The sequence below is a fragment of the Camelus bactrianus genome, chromosome 21, assembly GCF_048773025.1.
Source record: "Camelus bactrianus isolate YW-2024 breed Bactrian camel chromosome 21, ASM4877302v1, whole genome shotgun sequence".
Lineage (NCBI taxonomy): Eukaryota > Metazoa > Chordata > Mammalia > Artiodactyla > Camelidae > Camelus > Camelus bactrianus.
Genome location: NC_133559.1, coordinates 16,478,781 through 16,501,776, shown reverse-complemented (window position 1 = coordinate 16,501,776; position 22,996 = coordinate 16,478,781). Strand labels below are relative to the sequence as shown.

At 46.1% G+C, this 22,996-nt stretch overlaps 1 protein-coding gene and 1 long non-coding RNA gene across 4 annotated transcripts in view; one reads left to right on the top strand and one right to left on the bottom strand.

The window, feature by feature from the left end:
• Window positions 1-22,996, top strand: part of CD247 (CD247 molecule) — a 79,838-nt gene that overhangs the window by 36,081 nt on the left and 20,761 nt on the right. For 2 of the 3 annotated variants that reach the window (XM_074349759.1, XM_074349758.1), the window contains exon 1: window positions 22,968-22,995. The exons of the other annotated variant lie outside the window; for it this stretch is intronic. In XM_074349759.1, coding sequence (XP_074205860.1) covers window positions 22,983-22,995 — 13 coding nt within the window. In that variant the 5' untranslated portion in view covers window positions 22,968-22,982. Of the gene's footprint in view, window positions 1-22,967; window position 22,996 lie in introns of those variants that run through there. 3 annotated transcript variants of the gene reach the window in all.
• LOC141574379 (uncharacterized) lies at window positions 215-5,212 on the bottom strand. The gene is made up of 3 exons (XR_012501373.1): window positions 5,059-5,212; window positions 4,869-4,930; window positions 215-3,831 (listed from the first exon to the last, which is right to left on the bottom strand). It is a non-coding gene; the product is annotated as an uncharacterized LOC141574379 (long non-coding RNA).

Here is a 22,996-nt window from a genome sequence, read left to right as displayed (position 1 = left end):
ATTTATTATACATAACTTTTTTCTTATAACACCTTCTAATGGTTAATGGTCAAGAACCAATACACTAGGTGCTGTTTTCAGGCAATATTATAACTGTGCTCTATACCAGCCTTATTGTTGACATAAATATTCACATAAGTCTTACCTGTGAAGGGAAGTTGTAGGTTAGAATTTTTTGACGTTACAAAAATTCCCAAGAGATTGGCTGATACAAACTACTATGTACAGAATAGATAAAAACAAGGTCCTATTGTATAGCACAGAGAACTGTATTCAATGGCTTGTAGTAACATGTAATGAAAAAGTATATATATATATATATACACATATATAATATATATATAACTGAATCATTATGCTGTATACCAGAAGCTAATACATTATAAATTTAAAAAAAAACTTTATACAAGAAAAAAAAATTTCCAAGAGTGCATGATAAAAGCCAAGAAATTATAGCCAATCACAAATTAAATAAATTACTTGCAACCAAATAATTTCAAAAGCAAGATTATTAACATGCTTTCAAATCTTTTTAAACAAAGTAGTTACACATTTTACATGGAACCCATGTGCATCATCACGTTTGATTTGAAGCAGAGTGGGCTGAAGAGATAAAAGGTTTAAAAAGGTCTTGCTTAAACCATCCTTTAAAATGTCCCTGTTCTCTCTGAAATCACCTGAGAAGAATATTCCTCAGTCACTCTTGTTTTCATGTTTCAGAGCCTATGGTCTCAGGTTGAAGAGGTTCCAGGCTAAAATTTTGGAGCTGGGAGAGGTCTCACGTTGGCTCCGTGGTTGCTTGAACAGGAAGAGACCTCTGGGGTGCTAGGGGGCAGGACTGGGAAGGGAGGGGGTATCTGAAAGGTGAAGTAGTACCATAAGGCACACAGCTGCTATGGTTTTCTTCATATATTGAAGACTAGCATAGACTCATGTCAACTCTTTTCCTAGCTAAATTAACCCTATTTTCTTTACTTTTTATTCCACTTTCTGTTTCCCATCGTCATGACCCTACCTAGAGTTCTCCAGTTCGTCTCCATTTGGCACGTGTTGAGAAGTTCTAAACCAAGCACTGAATGTTCAGGGGAAAGTGAGGAAACTGTTTCTTTCACACCAGGGCAGGATTGTGTCTCAACTGTAGGGCCGCCTTAACAAACCGCCTGGCAGGTCTACTCTCTTTCTGGATCCACTGGTTGTCTGCCTAATTGGGTCTTGGCTTGGGCTGGGACTGGGGTATCAGACAATGGGGCCGTGGCCATTAAGTAACATAGTCCAGCGTGGTTTTTGAATTTAGAGTACCTCCTCAGTGTCAAGCTAGGTGTTTAGATTTGGGGCATGGAAGATAACAGAGAAGTAGGAAATGTGACCTCACAGTCAAGAAGCTCATACCCAAATGGGCAAGACAAGACCCAGGGTCAAGGGCAGTAAAGAAGGTAGTTGTGATCGATCGTTTGGTGCAGAAAAGGAACTGGCATCTGCAGGAGGAGCTCAGGCGACCTTGACTGATGGGTAGGATGTGGATACGTGGATTGACAGGAGGGAGGAGGGGTCCGGGGTGAGGGGTCAGCTGCGGTCCAGGCATGGAGAGGGCAGGTGTAAGTGAGGCCCCACAGAGGTGAACCTAGATGGGTGGGAGAGACACGGACTGGGGACATACGTGGAAAGTTTGTGACCAGAGTGTGAGATGCTGAAGCCACATGGTGTGGGGAGAGGTTTGCTATGTGATGCAAAAGCAAATCGGAACTTCTGGGTGGTTTTTGAAGGGGAAGGAGGGGGGCATGACCACCATTGGTCTGCAGTGCGTGGTGCATGGAGGCGGATGTGTCGTGTCATGTAGTTGCCACCATCTCATGGTCACAGTCATGGTCGCAGAAACGAGATCGGCAGGTCTGTGGGGGCCTTTGAGCTAGTCAAGACTGACCTTTTCTTTTGATTTCTTTCTGGTTTAGTTTTCATTCCAGTTAATGCCCCTCCCCCCCACTTTCAAAATAGTGCACATTTAATTTAGAAAACGTTTAAAGTACAGAGAAGAATAAAGCAACAGACCTTAGTCATCATTCATCTCTGTAGAGTACCACTACTACCAGTGTCACTGATTTCTTTCCAGTCTTTATTTTTATACACTGGCTTCTTGATGGTTGAGATTAAACAGTATAAATAATGCAACTGTCCATTAGCCGTACAGGTCTGAATATTTTTGGCGACAAGGTGGTTTAAACCCTATTAGTGACCAGGATCTCACTACATCTTTAAGCATTTTGGAAACAGAGATAGCATTAACAATCTTTTTCTATTTATGAAGTAATATATGCTTATCTAGAAAATACGCAATACTTAAAAGTGTAAAAATTTAAAACATCCATAATTCTGTTGTCCCGAAATCACCTAATCTGTTGTTGACATTTTGCAGTATTTTCTTCTAATATTCTTCCAAAATAATGTGCGTTTTAGAGGGAGGGTAGAGCTTAGTGGTAGAGTGCATGCTTAGCACGCAGGAGGTGCTGGGTTCAATCCCCAGGACTTCTGTTAAAAATAAATAAATAAATAAACCTAGTTCCCCGCCCCCAAATCCAAAAAGATGTTTAAAACAAATTAAAATTGCAACATATTTAAAAAAACAAAGAAAACAAAATAATGTGCATTTTAAAAACAAAATTGGTCATACAACTTGGATCTTGCTGTCTTCATTTGTGATATCACAGAAGTTTCTGTCTGCTGACAGCGGTGAACATTATATTAACCTAACATTTATTGAGTGCTTAGTATGAACCAGGCCATTCAAAGCATTTTTACATACATTCACTCATTTTAATCTTTACAACAGCCCTTGAAGATAAGTACTACTTTTTAGTTCCACTTTACAGACAAGATAACTTAGGCACAGAAGGTAGGATTTGAAGCTGGACGTTCTGACTTCAGAGCCAGCACTCCTACCCACCATATGGCCTCGGCAGCCCATTCTCAGCAAAGCTTCTTTCAGTGAACTCAAGTACACACACACACACACACACACACACACACACATACACACACACACACACACAGACATGCACGCACATCTAACCTCTTGTTCATGAGACCGACTTTTAAATATTGACAGCATCTCTGGGTCCCCAAGTCTTGCCTTTACCAGGCTTAACATCACCATCTCAGTCATTTTTCATGGCTCAAGGCCCTTCACCATGTTGTCTTCACTCAGGCAGGTCTGTGTTCTTTCATGTCCCTTTAACTGGGCGGCTAGAAACAAAAGCATGGCTATGGGGTAACATGCTCGAAGCTGGAAGCAGCCAGCCTCTCCACCTGCGTGTGCTGCACACTGGACACCTGTCAGGAGAGCCAGAAGCGCTTTGGCTTTTATGTGTAACAGCTGACCTGCCATGAACAAAGAGTGCTTTTTCCAAATCCCTGGCCCCTCACAGCTCCAGGGCCTGGCTTGTGCAGCCTTTTGATTCGTTGCCTGGCCCTGTAGAGCACAGCCCAGGGGAAAGACATTTAGGAATTTCCAGGGGCCATAGTGTGTCTGGGCGAGGACTTTCATGACAACCTGGTGGGGATCAAAATGACAGCGTCTGGCCTGCCTGGGTCAGTGGGGCAGGAGGGGAGACCCAGATCCGGCCGCAGAGCCAGCGGCTGCACCAGCAGTACCTGTGGTTCTCCAGACAGCTTCCAAGTTTTCCACCAGGATGTCTCAAGAAGGCATCAGCTGTCAGGAGACCCAGGCTTCCAGAGTCTGACCGGGTGGCAGGGAGGCAGCGAGGAAGGGGTCCTTCCGGGCAGGTGCTGGAACCACACAGACGGCACATCCAGGAGGGGCCTCTCCCTTCCCTGGGTCTGTTTGAGAACAAGAAAGGCAGCTTTATTCACCCGTCACCTGGCACTGACTGCTTGAGGTTGGGATCAGGACAGGTTCCAGGTACAATTGCCAAGATCATGGTGGACTTTTGTCCTTTTTTTTTTTTGGTATTTATTTTAATTTTTTTAATGGAGGTACTGGGGAATTGAATCCAGGACCTCGTGTATGCTAAGCATGCGCTCTACCACTGAGCTATACCCACCCCCTGGACTTTTCCTTAATACTTTCTTCCCTTCCTAGCCTGACCAGTCCTCTTTTCTCTAGGGTCCTGACAGAGGAGGGAGAGTAATCTGATAAACAGTTTCATGGTAAGGCATTAGTGGTGCACAGAAACTTAATGTGGTACCCCTGTCAGGGTCACTTCCACTCTAACAGAGACCCAAAGGCCTCCATCTGAAGATATTTTCAGAGAGAGAACGTCCTACTGTCCCTCAGATTATAACAGGGTGGCCAGTACCCTCTTCATCCTGTGCATTAAGAAAAAAATATACAAACACAGCACTGATCCTTCACATCCTGGAGCCCTGACTTCCCCATCCATGAGATGAGGAGAGTAATAGTACATCCCTTGTAGAGTTTTATGAGATTAATGAGATGATGCCTGTAAAGCTCTTAGAACTAAATCTGGAACACAGGTAGACTTCAATATATGTTATTATTACTGTGAGTTATTAATTTGATTATAGAGCATCTTCATATTTATTTTGCCATTTTGTCCTTACAACCACCCTGTGAATTTAGTTTTATTGCTGATTTTCTAGATAAAGAAAGGGAATTGGGGGATTAAGTATGTAGCTAAGTAAGAGTGGAGCACAGCCAAGCTCTCTCTGAAAGGGTGCTTGGCTCTCCCTGCTCAGCAGGGTTTAGGGAAAGCCCAGGGGTCTAGCCCCGGGCCTGGCAGACTGGAGGCACAGAGACACCCCAGAACAGAGCCCACCTTGGGGAACTCTCCAGAAGCTCAGAAAAGATGTCAGCAGCCTGGGAAAGGTGCCATTTCACCCCATAATGTACTTACCAGTGAAGCTTCGCTCCTGACCAGCTCCCCGTCTTCCGAAGAGGGAACCAAGGCAGCTCTTTCTGTTCCAAACACATATGAATGTAGAGGAAAATGATATAATGAACCACACATACATATTTCAGGGTGTATCTCTAAAAATTAGAGACTTAAAAAAAAAACAAACATAACCACAACACCATTATCCTACCTGCACAATTTACTCTAATTCCTTCATATCATCAAATATCTGGTCAGCATTTACATTCTTCCAACCTTCCTTTTTCAGCATTGCCGTGTGTTTGTTTGAATGAGGTGCCAACTGGCTTACACGTTGTTTTTTCTCTTTTACATCGGGTTTCCTTCCCCACACTCCACCCTCCCCCAACCCTTTTGATTTCCTTGAACTGTATCGTTGAGGTTGTTTCTGCCATAGATTTCCCACAGTCTGGATTGTGCTGACTGCATCCCTGCGGCGTCATGTGGCCTGGGCCTCTGCCTCCTGGATTGTATAAACCGGCAGGTGGACCTGGAGGCTTGATGGAATTCAGGTGTGACGTGGTAGCAAGACTCCTTCAAGGTAGTTTAGTGTATTTCATCAGGAGGTTCATGGTGTCCCAAGGTCTTTCTCTTGGTGACATGAGAAGCCACTGATGATCACTGCCTACCGCTGCTGTTTTCTTATGGGTTAGCTCTTTTTTCATTTATTGGGTGGAATACTTCCATAAAGTCCTCATCAACTATTCCATTACTCTGATAAATACCCAGGATAGACGCTTATTTACAGAGATTACGATCTTCAGATGGATACGATGCTTATGACTTAATTCAAAATAACCCTGGAAAGGGGGAGGGAGTAAACATCTAAAAGAAGGGCAGTGGGCTGATCATTGTTGAGGTCAAGTGACAGCTGTACAGAGGTTCATTCCTCTATCCTACTTCTGTGTATGTGTGATATATTTTATAACTAAAAGCAAGGGTTTTTGGTTTTTTTTTTTTTCAGTAAAAAAATTAAGTAAGGATTTGGTTCCCAAGCATCCTCTGAAGGAGAGCAATGAGTTTGTTGGTTGGTTGGTTGTAGTGTCATGATGACTGCATAGACTTGAACATATTTAAGTTATTTTAATCCACTGTTGTTATTTTTCTTACTGATGCTTAAGCGGTTCAATTGCTGGCCAGTGGGAGCCTCCTCAGGTTGGATCCCAAGTTCTTGTTGACCCAAGTCCAGAGGTCTTTGATAGCATCCTTGCTAGTGGTCTTTGATAGCATCCTTGCTTTCAGTATGACAAGAGTCCTGTTTGCGTTGTACATTTCCTACCCAGACCTCGGCCATTTTTCCTAAGGTAGGGTTCTGTCTTGCCTCAAAGCGTCTTTTTTTTTTTTTGTGCCTGGCCACTGTTACCGAAAGAGATCTCTCTCAGGCTCCAATTAGACTCTGTAGCCAGGAGCAGAATTTTGCTCCCTACACACCAAGCGAGTGCCACCCTTTCCCCCAACAACTGCCGCTACACTCCCACCCCCACCCAAGCAGGTGTCTCAGCGATGCGTTGACTGTGCTGGTGGGTGGGTGGAGGGGAAAGGAGATTAAAATCTGACTTTAAAGGCGCAGGCAGTAACTTGCTTGAGGCTGGCTCCCCCTCCCCAGCCCCAGCCCCACCCCAGATTCAGAACCAGGGAGAAGGAAAGGAGGGCAGTGAGAGTGTTCAGTATCTATTTATCTATCTCTATTTAGGCAGATTTATCTTGCATAGTAAATCAGAGAGAAACATTTAGGGAGGAGGCAGTGGGGTACCTCCGGTTTACAAGCTTTATCTTATCTCTGGGGTGAGGATGGGGGTTGTGCAGAGCAGGCAGAGCCCTCCAGAGACAAGCGTAAGACGAAAAGAGCACAGAAGACTAAAGGGGGATTGGCCAAGCACAGCCTTCAGACATGCGGGGTGCCACCAAGTAGAAGACAGTGCATACTGTTAACTTCCAAGGGCAGAACTAGCCCCTGTGGGTCAGGGTGACAAGGATGCTAGTGACAGTAGAACCGCCCAGCAATGGAGTGAGGAGCTGTCACACGAAGCAGTGAGAGTTCTGAAAAGTCTGGAAGATCTCCAGCCAGGAATGTTTGGGAAGGGGCTTCCCATATGATGACTGGGCATATACTCAAAGACAGGACATGGATTTGGACACGGCAGAGGAGAAAAGACCCAGGGCTCATGGTTGGACGCACCAGCTGTGTGAACTTGGTCTGGTCAGTTCCTGCCCACTTTAAAAAACATATATTATTGTTTTTCTTTTTATTGGAGTACAGTCAATTACAATATGTCTATCTCTGGTGTACAGCACAGTGTCCCAGTCCTGCATACACATACATATATTCGTTTTCACATTTTTTTCCATTAAAGGTTATTACAAGATATTGAGCATAGTTCCCTGTGCTATACAAAAGGAGCTTTCTAAAAAATCTATTTTTATATATAATGGCTAACATTTGTAAATATCAAACTCCCAAATTTATCTCCTCCCATCTCCTTTCCACGGTAACCATAAGATTGTTTACTAAGTCTGAGAGTTTGTTTCTGTTTTGTAGATGAGTTCACAGTGTCCTTTTTAAAAAATATTTTATTTTATTTCATTTTTTTTATGGAGGTACTGGGGATTGAACCCAGGACCTCCCACATGCTAAGCACGTGCTGTATCACAGAGCTACACTCATCCCCCTCCCCACTTTTTTGATCACGCCTCATCTCAGGGCTATTTTGGCAGGGAGCAGCGGGCAGTTAAAGGAGAGATGAGTTGAGAAGCTCTGGGAATCCCTGGGTATGAGTGTGGTTGAATGATCCTCACGTCTCTGCTGGGGAATCTGCAGATAGGCGAGAAGTGACTGCATTTGTCTTCCAAACAATGTCCAGGTTGAAACTGCTCCCAGACGGAAGTCGCACGATAGAAAGACCCAGAGTGGAGGAGATGGTGAGCAAAGGGAGGAGGCAGCCAAGCCTGCCCTGGGGCAGTGGATGGAGGCTCTGGCGGAAGCTGGTCCTTTCAGAGGATAGAACCACCCAGAGGCACTAATAGCAAGTCTGAACATGAAAACACTGCTTTTCAAAAAGAGGTCTCAGAATAGATTTCTCTGTAAGACTACAGGTGTGTGTGTGTGTGTTTGTGTGCGTGTGTGTGTGTGTGTGTGTGTGTGTGTGTGTGTGTGTAAAACTAAAAGAAAACAAATGATGGCGGACACCTGAGCAGTCCCACCTGACTCCTTCCAGGCCTGAGCTACAGAATATTTCTTTGGGCTGGAGGGTAAGGCCAGAGGAGCAGACCTGCGGGGAAGGCCGGAAGGCAGGAGCCTGAGTGGAAGGTTTCCAAGCAACAACGTGCATCCCACACCCCTGCACGCCAGGCTGCACAGGGGGTGAGCCAGGCCAACAAGACCCAGAAATTCTAGGCCATGGGGCCACCCCAGGCCCGGGTAGCCCTCGTGATATGTGGGAAGAGCGTGGTCAGACACAAGAAGGACAGCAGTCTCACTCACAAATATATCCGCATTTAAAGCATTTCCTACACATGCCTCTGTCCCCTTTGATTCTTATTTCTCCTAAAAAACTGTGATGAATTAAATGAAAACTGCAAGAGGACCCAATTTTAACAGCAGCAAAATCCTAATGGAAGTGTAATTGCATCTTTTCTAACCTGGTTATAAAACAGCGATCGTGGCTATATTGTTACTGTCCCCTTGGCAAAAGCCCACAATATTTCCTTCTTAATTTTGCTGCATTTAAATAAAGTCAGTTCCATTAGACTTGCTTTTCCCCATGTGCACATGCTGTGGATGAGTGTGTACAGACACATTTAGCAATAGGCAGAATTCTGCCAACCCGGGCTGCTGCCTAGAACACTTCTTAAGTTTTTTTATTGTGAATGTTTCTCAGAATATCATTGAAAAGAGTACCTCCAAGCAAATACAAGTGAATATATACTTGATCTCAAAATGAGGAAACATTTTCTAAGCATATGAGTAAAAGCAAAAAAAATTGATGACAGTTTCAATTTCTGTATGTCAAAGACACCAAATGAAAAGTAGATGACAAAGTGGAAAAATATTTGCAATATATACAATGGGAAAAGGGTGAATATCCCTGGTAGGAAACATGCTCTTAGAAATCACTTAAGAAAGCACATCCAGAAACAGAAGAAAAGCAAGAGTCATCGCCACACAATCCATTAAATGAGAAACACACATGGTGAAGAAAATGCATGAAAAAAATGTTCACCGTGACTAATAATCAAAGAAATGTGACATTTAAAATTAGAATCTGTTTTTTGCTTCCCGGGTTTTGATTTTTGTTTGCTTAATTAATACCCAGTGTTGGTGGGAAAACCGTGAATTAGAGTCTTTCAGAAATCGCTGAGGGTAAATTGGTACCATCTACCCAGACATTAATTAAGTCCTAAACTTAAAGAGTTTCAAAAATATTGATTCCTATTTGTTGCATACTTCCTGTGTTTATTTCTTAAGAAATAGTCAGAAGGATAAAAATATCTATGTTCAAGGATGTTTATTGCAATGGTATTCTAATAATATTCACAAATCAACAATAACCTATATTTCTACCAAAAAGGGGAGTGGCTAAATAATTAAATATAGCAAAAATAGTTAAAAAAAAAAAAATCAGTGGTCCTAAGTAAAATCAAACAAACAAAACCCCTAAGGTTTCAGGGAAAAAAAAAAGTATTAGAATAAACATTAGAAAAAATAGCAATATATTAACAGTGATTATGTTTGAGTACTAGGGTTGTAGGTAATTTTTATTTTCTTTTTCATGTTTGTCTATATTTTCCAACTTGTTTATAATGAACATTTCTACTCCTGTTATCAGAAAAGTTATATAGAATATAAAAATGAGTTCCCCCTACTTTTGAACTGAGAAATCAAATTCATCCTAACATCACCAAAGGACCCGAAAGAGCAGGTCTGCCGCAGGAGAAGCAAAGAGGGCTGCTTAGGACCAGCTAAAGCTGAGTTGTTCATTAAGCATCCATGTAGATGTTCGAGTCCGGATTTCAGGGAGAGCTGGGGCTGCAGATATAAATGTTGGGGTCAACAGCATATGGATCGTATTTTAAAGCCCTGAGAATGAATGATGAGATCACAAAAGGAGTGAGTTTAGGAAGATTAGAGAAGAGGTTCACGGCCTGACCCTCAAGCCCCTCTCTCACCCTCTCCTTTCAGGCCCAATTCTTGAATAAAGGGGTGGAGGGGGGTGTGGGCATGCATTGTTCCTGAGAATAAAATTGTGTTTGGATAACAAAAAAAATCCCAGATTAAAAAAATGCTGATTCAACGCCTGTGACCGGCTTAACAAGCACGTAAGTGTATCAGTATCAACAGCAGCCACTTAAGCCCCCTGGGAAGTAATCCAGTGCTGGAGGCCAGGCCTCGACCTGATTCTTTTTCTCCAGTGAATCCCCCTGATTGAATGTGCAACTGGATCTTACAACAGAAAATCAAATGACTCCATTTTCCAATTAAACTGATTAGTTCTGTGAGCCTTTGGTTTGAAGCCAACACATTTGGACTATTTAAATGGGCTCAGTCCTGCCAATGTATAAATCTTGCTTGGCAAACTTTTTTTTTAAAAAAGGATTTATTTCAAAACCAGATCACATCTTTTAAGTTTTAGCAACTCCTGTTTTTGAGTGCAGTTTGCTTTTTTCTGTGCTTGGGAGCATAGCTTCCTTCCACTGCTTGGAAGGAAAGAGAATATTTTATTTTTCAATCCCCTTCCTTCACAGTGGGGCAGCTAGGTGGAGGATCTGTCTAGCAGAGGGCAACAGAGGTATTAGCCGCTATAGATTTGTTGGTTACAATTTAGCAGAAGGCAGTGGAGGAGGGACGAGAAAAGGGCGGTTCCCTAGCCTCGGTTTCTCCTGCATGGGACCCAGGCTGCGAGGGTGGGAAGATCGCCCCTTCCCGGGTAAGAGCTCAGTGGAGTGGGCTCACGGTGTAAGTCACTGAACTTAATTGAAGGAAGGCAGCTCTAAAACAGTCCTGCAGGGTTACTAGGAGGCTGACTTGGAGGAGTCTTTGCATCAAACTGATTGATAGTCTCCCCGTGTCTCGGAGAGGTGTTTTGGCTTCGTGTCAGAGCTCCCATCAGACGAGCCTGTGCTATGAGAGGTTTGAAAAATGGTTCGGATGAAAAAAATTGACTCTGTTCAATAATAAATTATAATGATGCTTTGTATTTATAGAGCATCCTTCAACTGAGGGAGCTCTAAGTTCTTTATGGATATTAACTCACCTTTCTCACAATAGAGAAAAGATAACTTTGTCAATTCAGTATTTTTTTTTCTTTTACTGAGGGAGGAGGTTAGCTATTACAGGGATGTTTTCTTCTATTAATTTAGAGGCAATAAATCTTCCTTTCCATTTTTTTTTCTCTAGAAATCTTTTCTTATTGGATAGCACATAAAAATTAAAAATGAATAGAGATGCCTAAAATGTGTGTGCATATGCATTTATATGTCTATGTGGGTGTAGTATCTATATAAATATTTAATTTTTATGGTTTAAGCCTTCTCCCTCAGTTTTCATGGGCTAGAATTTATTAGCTACTGAACAGTGGGGCTATTATTATTTGCTTTTGCACCTAAATGATTTAAAAGTCAATTATGAATTGGCTACGGGGATTGGAGAACTGTGCCATGTAATATGGCCCCGCAATTTCGATTTGTCTGGCATGAGGAAGTGTCCGGGGGGGAAATAGCCCACAGACGTAACATACAGATATTAAACTGACCAGACAGAGGCCTTAGGTCACTGAGATGTAGCAGCTTTGCTGGGTTTCATCTGGCTAGGTTAGGAGGTGGGGGCAGAGGGTGCTGGGGAGGGTGTACAGACAGACACATAAATCTAAGGGTAAAGCAGAACCCCAGGACTGGCCAAAACAATGACTGAAAATAGGCAAGCCCAAGGAGAGGCTGGTCACAACAACCAGCCCCCAACGCGTAGATCTGGGCTCTACACCCCCAGCGACAATTAAAGCAAGCCCCAACTGGCTCCAGGGTCCCCAGGGAGGGAATGTAAACATTTACCGCATTTCCTATTTATCTGCAAAGAACTGACTTCTGAGTCACGAAGGCAGAGAAGCAGGCTGCAAGGCAGTAATAACGTAATGCAACAGAGTTATTTGTCGAATGGAAAATTCCCCTATGGGATTCGTGTCCTTTGAACATTCCAAATGGGAGATGGGAGTTTGCAGGTGGTAAAGAGAGGTGTGGAAAACAGCAAGGTATGATTCATGCGCTGGGTCTTCCACTGGGGACTTTATGACTTTGTGTTTGCATGAAAGGACCCTGAAACTCAGATTCTGTCCACCTCGGAATTAGCCAGGAGCAAAATGGCAAAATTTTGTTAACAAGCTTGGAGTCCACAGTAAATTTTAAAAAGCAAGCGTGTGACACAACGAGCACTCATCATAAATCTTCAGTTGCCTCTGGGTTCTGGCCTGGACGCTGAAGAGGAGTCAGTACTTTGGAACGAGAGCCAGGCCTTCTGACGCCTTCGTATTTTAACTAACTAATCAAGGTGCTCCAGCCTTTTTTCTGCTCATGTTCCCCGGTTATTGCTCACTTGACTTAACAGTCCTCACTCTTGAACATTGAAATTGCTGCTCGGAATACATTGTATACACACACACGTATACTATGTATAAGCATATACATATTGCGCATAGTGTGTGTGTGTGTGTGTGTATATATATGTATGTGTATGTATACATACACGTTTTTCCTCATAAATGAAACTGAATTAAACTTTATTTTCAGTAATTGGGATTGAAAAGGCAGAGCAGGGGAATAATTATTCTGTAGGTTATCTCTAAATGAAAATTTCTCAAAAAACATTAGTTCCAAATTCTAATATTAAAACAAAAAATTTAAAGGGGTACAACAGAACGATGGGCTGAAATTTAATACACAAAAACCATGTAGCACCTTGAGTCAGTCCAAAGACAAACTGATTTTTTTCCCCCTAAAGGAGGTCAGAGTTAACCTGGCAAGTGGTCAGAAAATCGTGAAGAAGGGGTTTTTTTGTTGTTGGTTTATTTGTTTGATTTGAGGTTCTCTAAGCGCCATAATTGGTACAAATCACGAGATATGTGCTGAGCTGCAAACCCCAAAGCTGCAACCGGAGCCCCCAGTGAAGTTAATTAAGTTTGAGTCTTGGGCTGCTTGATGTCAGAATAAATCTAATGTGTTGTCAGCAGGCTAAGCCAGAAGAGCAGAGCTCCAAAGAGGAATTTCTATGCAATAAATATCACTTAAATTCCACTCAAAGTTGGAGCTGGTGTCAAAGTCCAAAAAAGCAATATTCCCTGGCAACTGCTGTCAGGAGTGTGTTTGTGCCTGGCTATGTATCATCTGAACACTCAAATTAGCAGAGAAGAAGGACAGTGAGTTAATATCACCCAGCTGACTGCTCACAGAACTGCTTTAACTGTAGCCAGAGAAATATGGAGAGAACACGACCAGTCATCAATGACCTCCAAAGGACTAGATGCTCAGAATTTTCTGGCAGGCTGGGCTAGATAAATAATTCCTGCTGTGAAAAATAAATTCCCTGAAATATTTCAGGGAAACCAATGCTACCGCTTCCTGGCTGCTCAGCTAGAACGAGATGGAGAAAGGCTACAGGTGAAGAGGAAAGGAAGGTGGGGAAATCTACCTACTAGTAGATTTCTACCTCACTGCTCTCTGGTTTATGAGGGGCTGGTGAGCCCAGTGACGTTGGCATGGTGAGTGGGAATGGGAGTTCTTCCAAGAACTCTGTATGTGAGGCTTGTGAACATATTCTCTCTCTGGACAGGCCTTTGGAAGGGAAGGAAGGAGACTGGGAAGGAAGGAAGGAAGGAAGGAAGGAAGGAAGGAAGGAAGGAAGGAAGGAAGGAAGGAAGGAAGGAAGGAAGGAAGGAAAGGGGTATATGGAAAGGGAGATTGAAGATGGGAGACGGAGAAAAAAGAGGAAGGCAAGAGACAGTGATATCAACTAAAAAAGGAAATAAACAAAAGAGAGGAAAAATGGAAGAGAAGGATAGAGAGAGGAAAAAGAGAGAGGGATTAATACTATGTAGCTCTAAATTAATAGGCATCTTTTTAAAAAAAAAAAAAAAAGAAGAACATACACTGCAGATAAATATTGCAATCTTGGAACTTTTTCAGTAACTGTATTTCTTATTCTTTCTCTTGCTATTTTTTTTTTTACATTAATTTAGAATGTTTGCTTTTAAGACAGAGACAATTGAAGTTTCAGGTTAGTGCTGTCACCCTCCATTTCCAGGTGTTTTAGAGCTAGAAAAACTACAGGCACAATTCTTCCTTTTCTTTTCCATCTTCCTTCACTGTCCTGGCTTCCAGTTTGCCCAGCTTTCTGCTTTCAGAAAATGAAAGAGCTAGGGGTGGGTACTGAGAAAATTAGCTTTGGGGAGTTCAAGGTATTTGGGTCCCTAACAGCTTCTGAAGCCCAAGCCTGAAGCCCGCACCCTTGCCCAAAGCAGGAGGCAGCCTGTCTGGAGCCTGAGAGCGCCTTCTCCCACGGACTCTTTCTGAGTCATTCTTGGGGAAAGCCCATCCCGAGAGAGATTCAGCTCTGGAACTAAATTCCTCTTCCCCTAAAGAAAAACAGGGGTGTTTAGGAACCCCCAAGCCCCACACAGCAAGGAGGCAGCCTCTGTATCTGGAGCTAAGTGTTTGTAAAAAGCCAGCTCCAAGCACAGGCTGGGGAAAGAAATCAGCTGCCTTCTACACAGCACAGATAGGGGATGCCAAAAAACTGCAGCTCCATCCTGTGTACTTGCAATCCTGGGGTGATTTTGTTCAAGGAGACCAGCATCTGCTGGGGGACAAGGGGGATTATAACCTTATTATTTACATTTATAAATTAAGCTTCTCAAAAGAAGGGAACTTGAAAATATTTTTATTATTGCCCAGTGAAAAGACAATTGCTACCGGCTGCAAACAGCACATTCTGGGAGAAAATCAATGCAGGACAAAACACATGACATGGTCAACTACAGGGGTTTATTTTTGAGGCAGTTATAAAAGGTGTGTGTCTTATTAGCCCCCAGGATTTCTGGGGGTGTTTTGTATCTCATGGAATGAGGCCACCTCCAGGGCTATGTGCTTCTTAAGTCAGGAAACAAAACATTAAAAACAGACCAACCAACCAGCATTTTCTCCTTCACCATTTCTCTAACCATCCTCCTTTAAGTCTGTAGGACATAATATCCCCAGAAAGAGAAATTTCTTTAGTTGAAATGAATCACTGGTTTTAATTAAGGCAATAGAGTGACATTCTCCTTAATTTAATAATTTTAGGAAATAAATTTATGGAGAGTCAGATCAAATTCCAACCACTCATTTCAATGGGGTCTGCTTTTATTTAAGTTTAAAAGTCTGATGTTGTTCCAAAAAATAAGGACTCTTTGAACTTGATGTGCAACTAATAAATTAGCACAATTTCAAGTTCCCACTAAATTGGAGGCTGAAATGTAGGATTAAGAGAAAAAAAGATTTAAGCTACAAACCTAGATTCTAAATATCCCAGCAGATTATCTCCATGAAACTGACTTTGATTTTTTGTGAGTAAGTGTATGGATGTTCCCCTCCCTTTCCCTCTTCTCCTTTAAAATAAAAAATAAATGATGACTTTTTCAGGTCTTTGCTTCCAGATATGAAGGGCTTTGGCCATTTGAAGTCAGATGGGAGGCAGGAATGAGCACTACTAATTGGGTGCGTCCTGGCGTGCTAATACAAAGATAGCCAGTGTGACTGCGGGTTTCTGAGTTTGCCGTCTGTACCTGGCCCGTCTGGGGATTAAGAAAGGCTTGCTAGCCCCGGGTCATAGGTTACATTGCAGACTCGATTGCAATTCCCTGGATGATTCCTACACCAGAGCGGACAGTGTGACCTCTATGCTAACCAGCCCAGGGTGGCTCAAACTCAGTGGTCACACAGAAAAACCACACACAGAAGCTAGGAAGGATTGCCAAGATGGCCGGGTGACTACCCATCCTCCAGAGAGAGCTGGATCAAGCCAAAGGAGCATCCCCAAATCCTTAGGGCCAGGGCTGCCGGGCAACATGTCATCCAAGTCTGTCTGAGGTGGGGCAGGGGATGGGTGACAGAGAAATAAAAGGGTGATAGGCAAGGATCGGGAGTAGGGGCGGGGGGTGCAGGGAGGAGTCCACTGAGAGAATAACCAGAGGGAAGAGGTGTATCAGGCTGGAGATGGAATGACGCAGGAGAGGGAAAGCAGGAGGAGGGCTGGAAGGGCTTCAGCCCTGCAGGCAGGAACGGCAGACATTTCCAGGGGTGAACTATTCGGTCTGGCTGCCTTCTACTTGCTGGTCACACGCTTCTGACAGAGAGAACCTAGGCTGTGAAATGGCCCAGGTGCCTCTTCCCTGTAACGGGGTCTAGAGCAGGGGTTCCCCTCTGAAAAGCCCATCAAATCTCTCCCAGAGGGGGCTTGACCCTGGCCTAAAGGAGTATTTCGCCTCCTTTCTTGGTTTAGACGCTTCTGAGAGGCAGGGCGTGCTCCCTCCCATGGGCTCCTGTGTGTGTAGGGCACTCATCTACACACATAGACCCTCCCCAGGTCCTGATCTCGGATGCACCGTCTGTGTGTTTGGATACACTGTTCTGTCCAGCATTCCCACCCATCGCTAAGGTTTTGTTCTCTAAGCCACACTGGTCTGGCTGCGTGGCCAGACTCAGTGCCTGGCACACTGACAGGCCTCTCCTGTGAACTGCATTTTGGGAGGGGTTCCAGGAACAGTGGCCCATGACCCCAGAGCAACCCCAAGCCCCAGCCTGGTCCTTGTCCTGGGATGTGAAAGAGGGGCATCAAGCCCCATGTAGGACAAGGAGACAGATGTGCCCCCATCTGCCTCCTGGGCTTGAAGAGAGCCAGGCCGGGAGAGGACCTGGGCTCGGCACTGACCAGCCTGCGACGGCGGCCAGGTCCCGTGTACCACGCTAAATGCCCCACTTCCTTTCTGCGGGCTTCTACTACTCTGTGGATTGGTTGGAACCAACCTTTAACTCCAGCATCCCATCAGCTACCTCGCTCCTGTCGGTGTGTGCATGAAGAAAGCAGAGTAATTTAGACGTTCATCATCTTAAAGGCAACTGAGGAGTGGGTGCACGGCAATGGGGAGGAGGTTAATACAAAACGTCAAAACTGTATTTTACTACTTTTCTTCTCTTTCAAAATTTTACATTCTTATATAATATACTGTAGAACTTGGAAAATAGGGAAAGGCATAAAAAAGATTGAAATCTCATAATTTCGCAAACCAGAGATGAAACCACTGTTAACATTTTGCTGTATTTTCTTCCGTTTGCTTTTCTTTAGTGCTATCTGCATCTCTATGTGCATAAATCTAGATTTAGAGTCAAATAGGTTTTGCTTTTTTTTTTTTTATAATGGGGGTACTGAGGATAGAACCCAGGACCTCCTGCATACTAGTGTGCGCTCTACCACTGAATCAAATTGGATGACCCGAGGGTGCTGCAGGTGTCCCACACAGGCTCTGGTAGCAGAACTCACTGATCCCTGGGGGTTCTGGTGAGACGTCCTGAGGACCCAAAATGTGGGGTAACTGAGAGAGCAAGAGAGAAAGTGACATGCTCAGGCTCCCCATACCGCCCCTCCCCCGCCGCCACCCACACCCCCACCTGAGAAGGGGGAGAGCCGAGGTTTGGAAGCCGCAGGATGAACTCCCTCCCATGGGAGAGAGGTAGCAGCCCAGCAGGCTGGCTCTCAGCCAAACGGTCGCCCACATCCCCAGCACGTCCCCATCGCGTCCCCAGCACGTCCCCATCGCGTCCCCAGCACGTCCCCAGCGCGGCAGCTGCAGGGGCGGCAGGCTTTGTGGGGCCTTTGATCCATGTGAACGAAGTACGTCACAGGCGAGTGCTCGCGGGGCGTGGGCTGGGCACACCGAGGGTTGCCAAACTGACAAACACACCCCTCCAGGAAAGCCTTCCAGCCCTGACTGTGCTTCGATCCAGCCAGCAGCCCCCTCTTCTCACAGACCACGTGCATCGGAGGCTTGGGGATGCAAGGGCGCCCTCCCAGCCCCTCATCCCGGGTATTCCCGGCTCAGACCCGGCTCCGACTCACAAGAGCTCAGAAATAACTCCTCCCCGCTCCCAGCACTAGTCAGCAGCCCCGTGATGTGAGAAGCCAGGCCTTCCTTGCACCTTGCTGCTCACGGGACCAGATTTTTGTTAGGCTCACTTACATTGCTTTTAGACATCTGAGACATAAGGCTCTTAATCTTATTCCTTCTTGTTAAACTTTTGGGGATTACGGAGAGAGAGTTGAAAACACAGGAATGAGGGAGGCAGCTCTCTCTGGGCTCAGCTCCAGAGCAAGGGTCCGGGGTGAGTCCCAGCAGACTTTATCATTTATTCATGTCAGAGCCCTAGGACTGCCTGCTTCATGCCGGCACTGGCTAGGGATTGCAGAGTCAAAGAAGAAGAAAATAGATTCCAGACCTTGTGGAGTTTAATGTTTAACAGGGACAGGCCTGTCATCAAAGAATTAGTGGAAATGTGTCAAAAACTACAGTGTCTGATGAGTCAGAAATATTACCATAAACTTATTTTTGAACAGAATGTTAGCTACGTTTTTGAACAATATGCTCAAAGTGATTTTCTTCAACCTCCAGACAACTTACCAGGAAATTCTAAGTTTAAAGCAATGAGTCCAATTGTCCACGTGAAAAAAGTACAAGAAATACACTACAGCGTGTCCAAAAAGCTTGGAAACACAGAAAAAAGTACTGTATTTCTTGTACCTTATAAAAACAGGATTAACAATTGGATTCATTTATTTTTTTCTTTAGATTATACATGACAGTTTATTTCTGTATTTTGTTTTGATTTTGTTTGATTTCGTTTTGATTCAATAATACAAAGAAAATCCTGATTTTCCCACATACACACTTGCAAATATAACCACTTTTTTCTTTTTCTTTTTCTTTTTGGATCCATTTCTTTAATTAAGAGGCACTTAACTTGAACAGGTGTCTTGAAGGTTGAAGGAAAATGTATGGAATGTAGTTTTTGAAAATGTAACTAATATTCTGTTTAACAATAAATTTAACCCACGATTCCTCACTTTTCAGGCCTCCTGTTGAATAGCAACAGGTGCCCGTTGAAGGGAGATTAGTTCTGCCTGAAGGAAAGCACTTTTCCTAGAGTTGGTTATCATTTGATCTGAGCCTGGAAAGACAAGTGCAAGTTTTGTTAAGCTGAAGAATTTAATGGAAGATGAGCTGACCACAGTCTTACTGGATCCCAGGGGCCGGCCCTCCCAGAAGACTCATCCTTCCTGGGTGAACTTCGGCCTGTTCTTTGTTCGGGTGTCGGTAGGATACTGAACTGGGTGGTGGTCCTGCCTGGCAGGGCCCCAGCCTGAGTCCAACACAGGGCGGGAGGTCTGCTCGAAGCCTGAGGCCCACCTGTAAGAAAAGGCCCTGCCAGTCTTCCTCCCTCACTGGCTCAGGGTCTGAGACATCCCACCCTGCTTACATGCTCGTACCAGGGCCACGCGGGCAGGGACACCAGGGAACGTGGAGGGCACTTTGGGAATCTGACAACTTGTTACACCTGCTCATTAAGAAATCTTCAGTAGTTTTCTTCCGATGACTAGCTGGAACACTAGATCACAGCTGGAAGGAACCATAGAGATTATCATACGAAGCCCTTATTTGGGAGGCAAAGGAACCAGGGGTGAAGTAACTTGCCTAAGGTCACATACTTTGGGTGACAACCTTAGCCCAGGCTGCCATGAAAATGGTCTCTCAGGTCTCTTCCAACTCACAGGGGAAATGCAGGGGGCAAAATTCGTTTATTTTTACTCATTAACGGTCACCAGTCAATCCATCAATCAGCCTCTTAATCATCCAAGCAATTATGTACTTACTGAGTTTGGGGGATGCCTACCAATGGGCTTCCTATAGGGGTAGAATTAAAAGAACTAAAAGAGAAGCTCGCTCTTTGACCTGAGCAACCTGCAATCTACTTGAGTAGGAGAGAACCCCTTGGACACAATGAGAGTAACAAAGCGCTCTTTGCACTAAAAAATAATGAATGCACTGGAAGCTGGTGTAGGCAGGAGCTCTGGGTGGGGAGGAAGCCTTAGGAAGGGGACAGCTGAGAAAGTCTTGGAAAGATTCACTAGAGAGACAGCAAAAGGCAGGATCTGGATGGAGAGTCATGGGCAACATTTGGGAAAACTCGAGAGTGACTGTTTATAGACAAGCCTGCGCTCACTCGTGCACTCACAGGCTCCCTGCTTCAGCACACAGCCGTTCTCATCTTCCAGGGTTGGTAGGTGATTTTGCCCCTTCTCCATACATTGGTGAAGGCTGTACAGGAGCAGGAAGCCAGCTCATTTTGGCTGCAGCGTTCTTTTCTCCTTCACTGGTCATTCTGGTCTGTTTGGAGATTGAACTTACTCTCTTTGGCCAACTAACCTGGCAACGGGAACTAAAGTGTGCTTCGGAGTGCCCGGGCCCCACAATCTGTCTCCCCCTAGCTCTGATCGGACCACTCCAGAGTTCCTAAATTGCTCAGAGCCGCTGTGTCTCTGGTACCAGGAGCCAAAGCCACTGCTAAGACGGTGCCAACGCAGCGTGATACGCCCAGCCCAGCTCCTGGCGCCCCCCAGGCTTGCGGCTCCCACCAGCTGTTTAGAATCCCCCAAGACACAGGTGGGTGTGAGGGCTTCCTGGACAGGCCCCAGGACCCAGCAAGCTGGTCCTTCGCAGATGACTGGATGTGAAAAAAAAAGCAGAGCTAGAAGGAGAAAAAGAAATTCCAGGACTGCCCTCGTTAGTATATTTTAAACAAAGCAGGACTCCAGGCAGCCGGGTTAGGGCGGTCTGATGTTCCCGTGAGATCACACGTGGGCGTGATGAAATGTGGGGAATGAACACACGGTGGACCTGCGGTGTTGGGCTCCCTCAGTCGTCTGACAAAAGCAACAAGTGTGGGTATAATGGTCCCTGCTGGGGTGCTCTGTGTCTATGACAGAGAGCCTTGGGGTCACCCTCTTTCAAGGAGCAAGCCTGTCAGCAAGTGCACAGGTGAGGCTGGATTTAGTCGTAGAATTTCCCAGACCCAACCAACCCAGAAGGCAGTGGTCCCCAAAGTGTAGCACAAAAGAGAATATGGGGGAGCATGTTAGAAGGCAGATCCCTGGGCACTCCTTCAGAGACTCAAATTCAGCTGCTCTGGGGTGATTCTGACACAGGCCTCAGAACAAACTGGCAAGCACTGCTGTGGGCTTTGGCTCTGCTGTGGGCCAAGAGGAGTGAAGGAACCCCTCTTCACCCAGAAACCAGCTCAACTGACTTTTTCTATTCTTCTAAGTCAAAATTCTCTGCATCCTATTTTTCGTAAATACCCTGTCATGAGACCTGATCAGCTCAAGTCAGAGGAAACCAGGAGAAGCTGACAGGGCCTACCTCCTTGGCCATTCTCCTCCCCTACCCTGGCGCCTCACTCCTGGGCTAATGGGAGAGAATGCAGCCCCAACCCTGCATGCGCACTCCTGGAGCTGGGGATTCCTGGATCCTCAGAGCACTGCCCCATCAGGCTGGAGGTAACATCCAGCGCTGGCTAATTGCTGGGCCTAAGAGCCAGGAAGGCAGCTGACACAATGCTCAGGGCTCCGAAATGAAAGTAGCTGTCGATTCTGAGAGCGGCAGCTTTGACGACATTTGGAGTCCCCCTTGTGTGAGAACAGACCCCTGTGCTTCCGCCTCTGAGAAGGGGAAGCAGTGCTGGGGGGATCGAGGCGCTCCCAGGGAGAGGTTTAAGTCTCTCCAAAGGGAATTTTTGTCTCCTAAGCCTTCAAATCGGAAGGCAGCAGCTTGTCCTCAGGCTGTGTGACTATGGACACAGCCGCACATGTGTCAGGCGACCCAGGGCCAGGCTTTCTCCCAGTCTCTGTCCTCTCCATCCCCATGGAGGCCCAGAGCGTGGCTCCGTCCGTGCCTCTCAAGAGGACCCCTGGACAGTCCTCTCCAACGTCTGGGAGGCAGCCCCTCCGGCCCCAGCCCCCCCCCCCCCCCAGAGCCCAGCGCCCATCCAGCCACCCCCGAGCGCTCCCAGCCCCGGGCCGACTTCCCCGCAGAGGCTGGGGGCGGTGCGGTTCGGGGGAAGGGACCGCAAGTGGGGGCGGGCGCCTGAGCAGTTCAAGTTCAGATGGGAGATCTCGGGCGATAACCCAGGCCCTGGATGGCGGCGCTCAACAGGAAACCTCGAGCGAGGAGACAGCTGTGGGCCGAGGGGAGGAGCTGCTGCTCCCGGTAACCGCACCGAGAGGCTGTGGGACGGCGCCGGGAGCCCACCCTGGCCGCCTGGGGAGCAAGAGCCTCAGGCCCTCAGCTGAGCCCAGGCCCCCTATTCCTCATGGGAAGAGCTGTCCTTCATGATTCTGGTGACTCGGGTTGTGGTCCGGCACACGTCGGCTTTGGGTGTGGTTCGAGAGGCGGGCTCGGACCCCGGAGCGCACAGGGTGGGCGGTGACAGCCTGGGCAGGACCCGTCCCTATCAGACCCAGGTGGCCGGGGCCGAAGGTCAGTGTGAACATGGCCACCCCGGGGAGAAGCCCCGGAGAGCCAGCCACCGCCTCTCCCCGTCCCCTTTCCTTGAGGGACCCCCCACGTGGTGGACAGTGAGCCTCCCAAGGCTCAGGCTTGCCTCTTGAAAAATCCCGGGGAGTCGTTGGCTCTATCCCTTGAGGTGTCTGTGTCTGATTTCAAATCAGCATAGCATTTCCTCCCCCAGTCTCCGAGAAGCTGAAGCTCGGTGCAGTGGGAAGCTGCTCAGCCGGGCCTCATCCTGTTCCTTGTCCCCCACCCCGCCAGCCTGCCACAGTGTCTCAAGAGAAGCCCATCACAGGGCCTACAGAGGTGGAGGAGGCACCACCCCAGGTTCGGGGAGCCCCTCCTGGAGGGGATGTCAGGCAGGCAGATAGATACACAGGTTTCTGCTGTGGGTGCTGCAGGAGCCGGAAGGAGGTACCCTCAGTCGCCTGGGGCCAGCAGGACGGTTCTCAGAGGGCGGATGAGGGCTGCAGG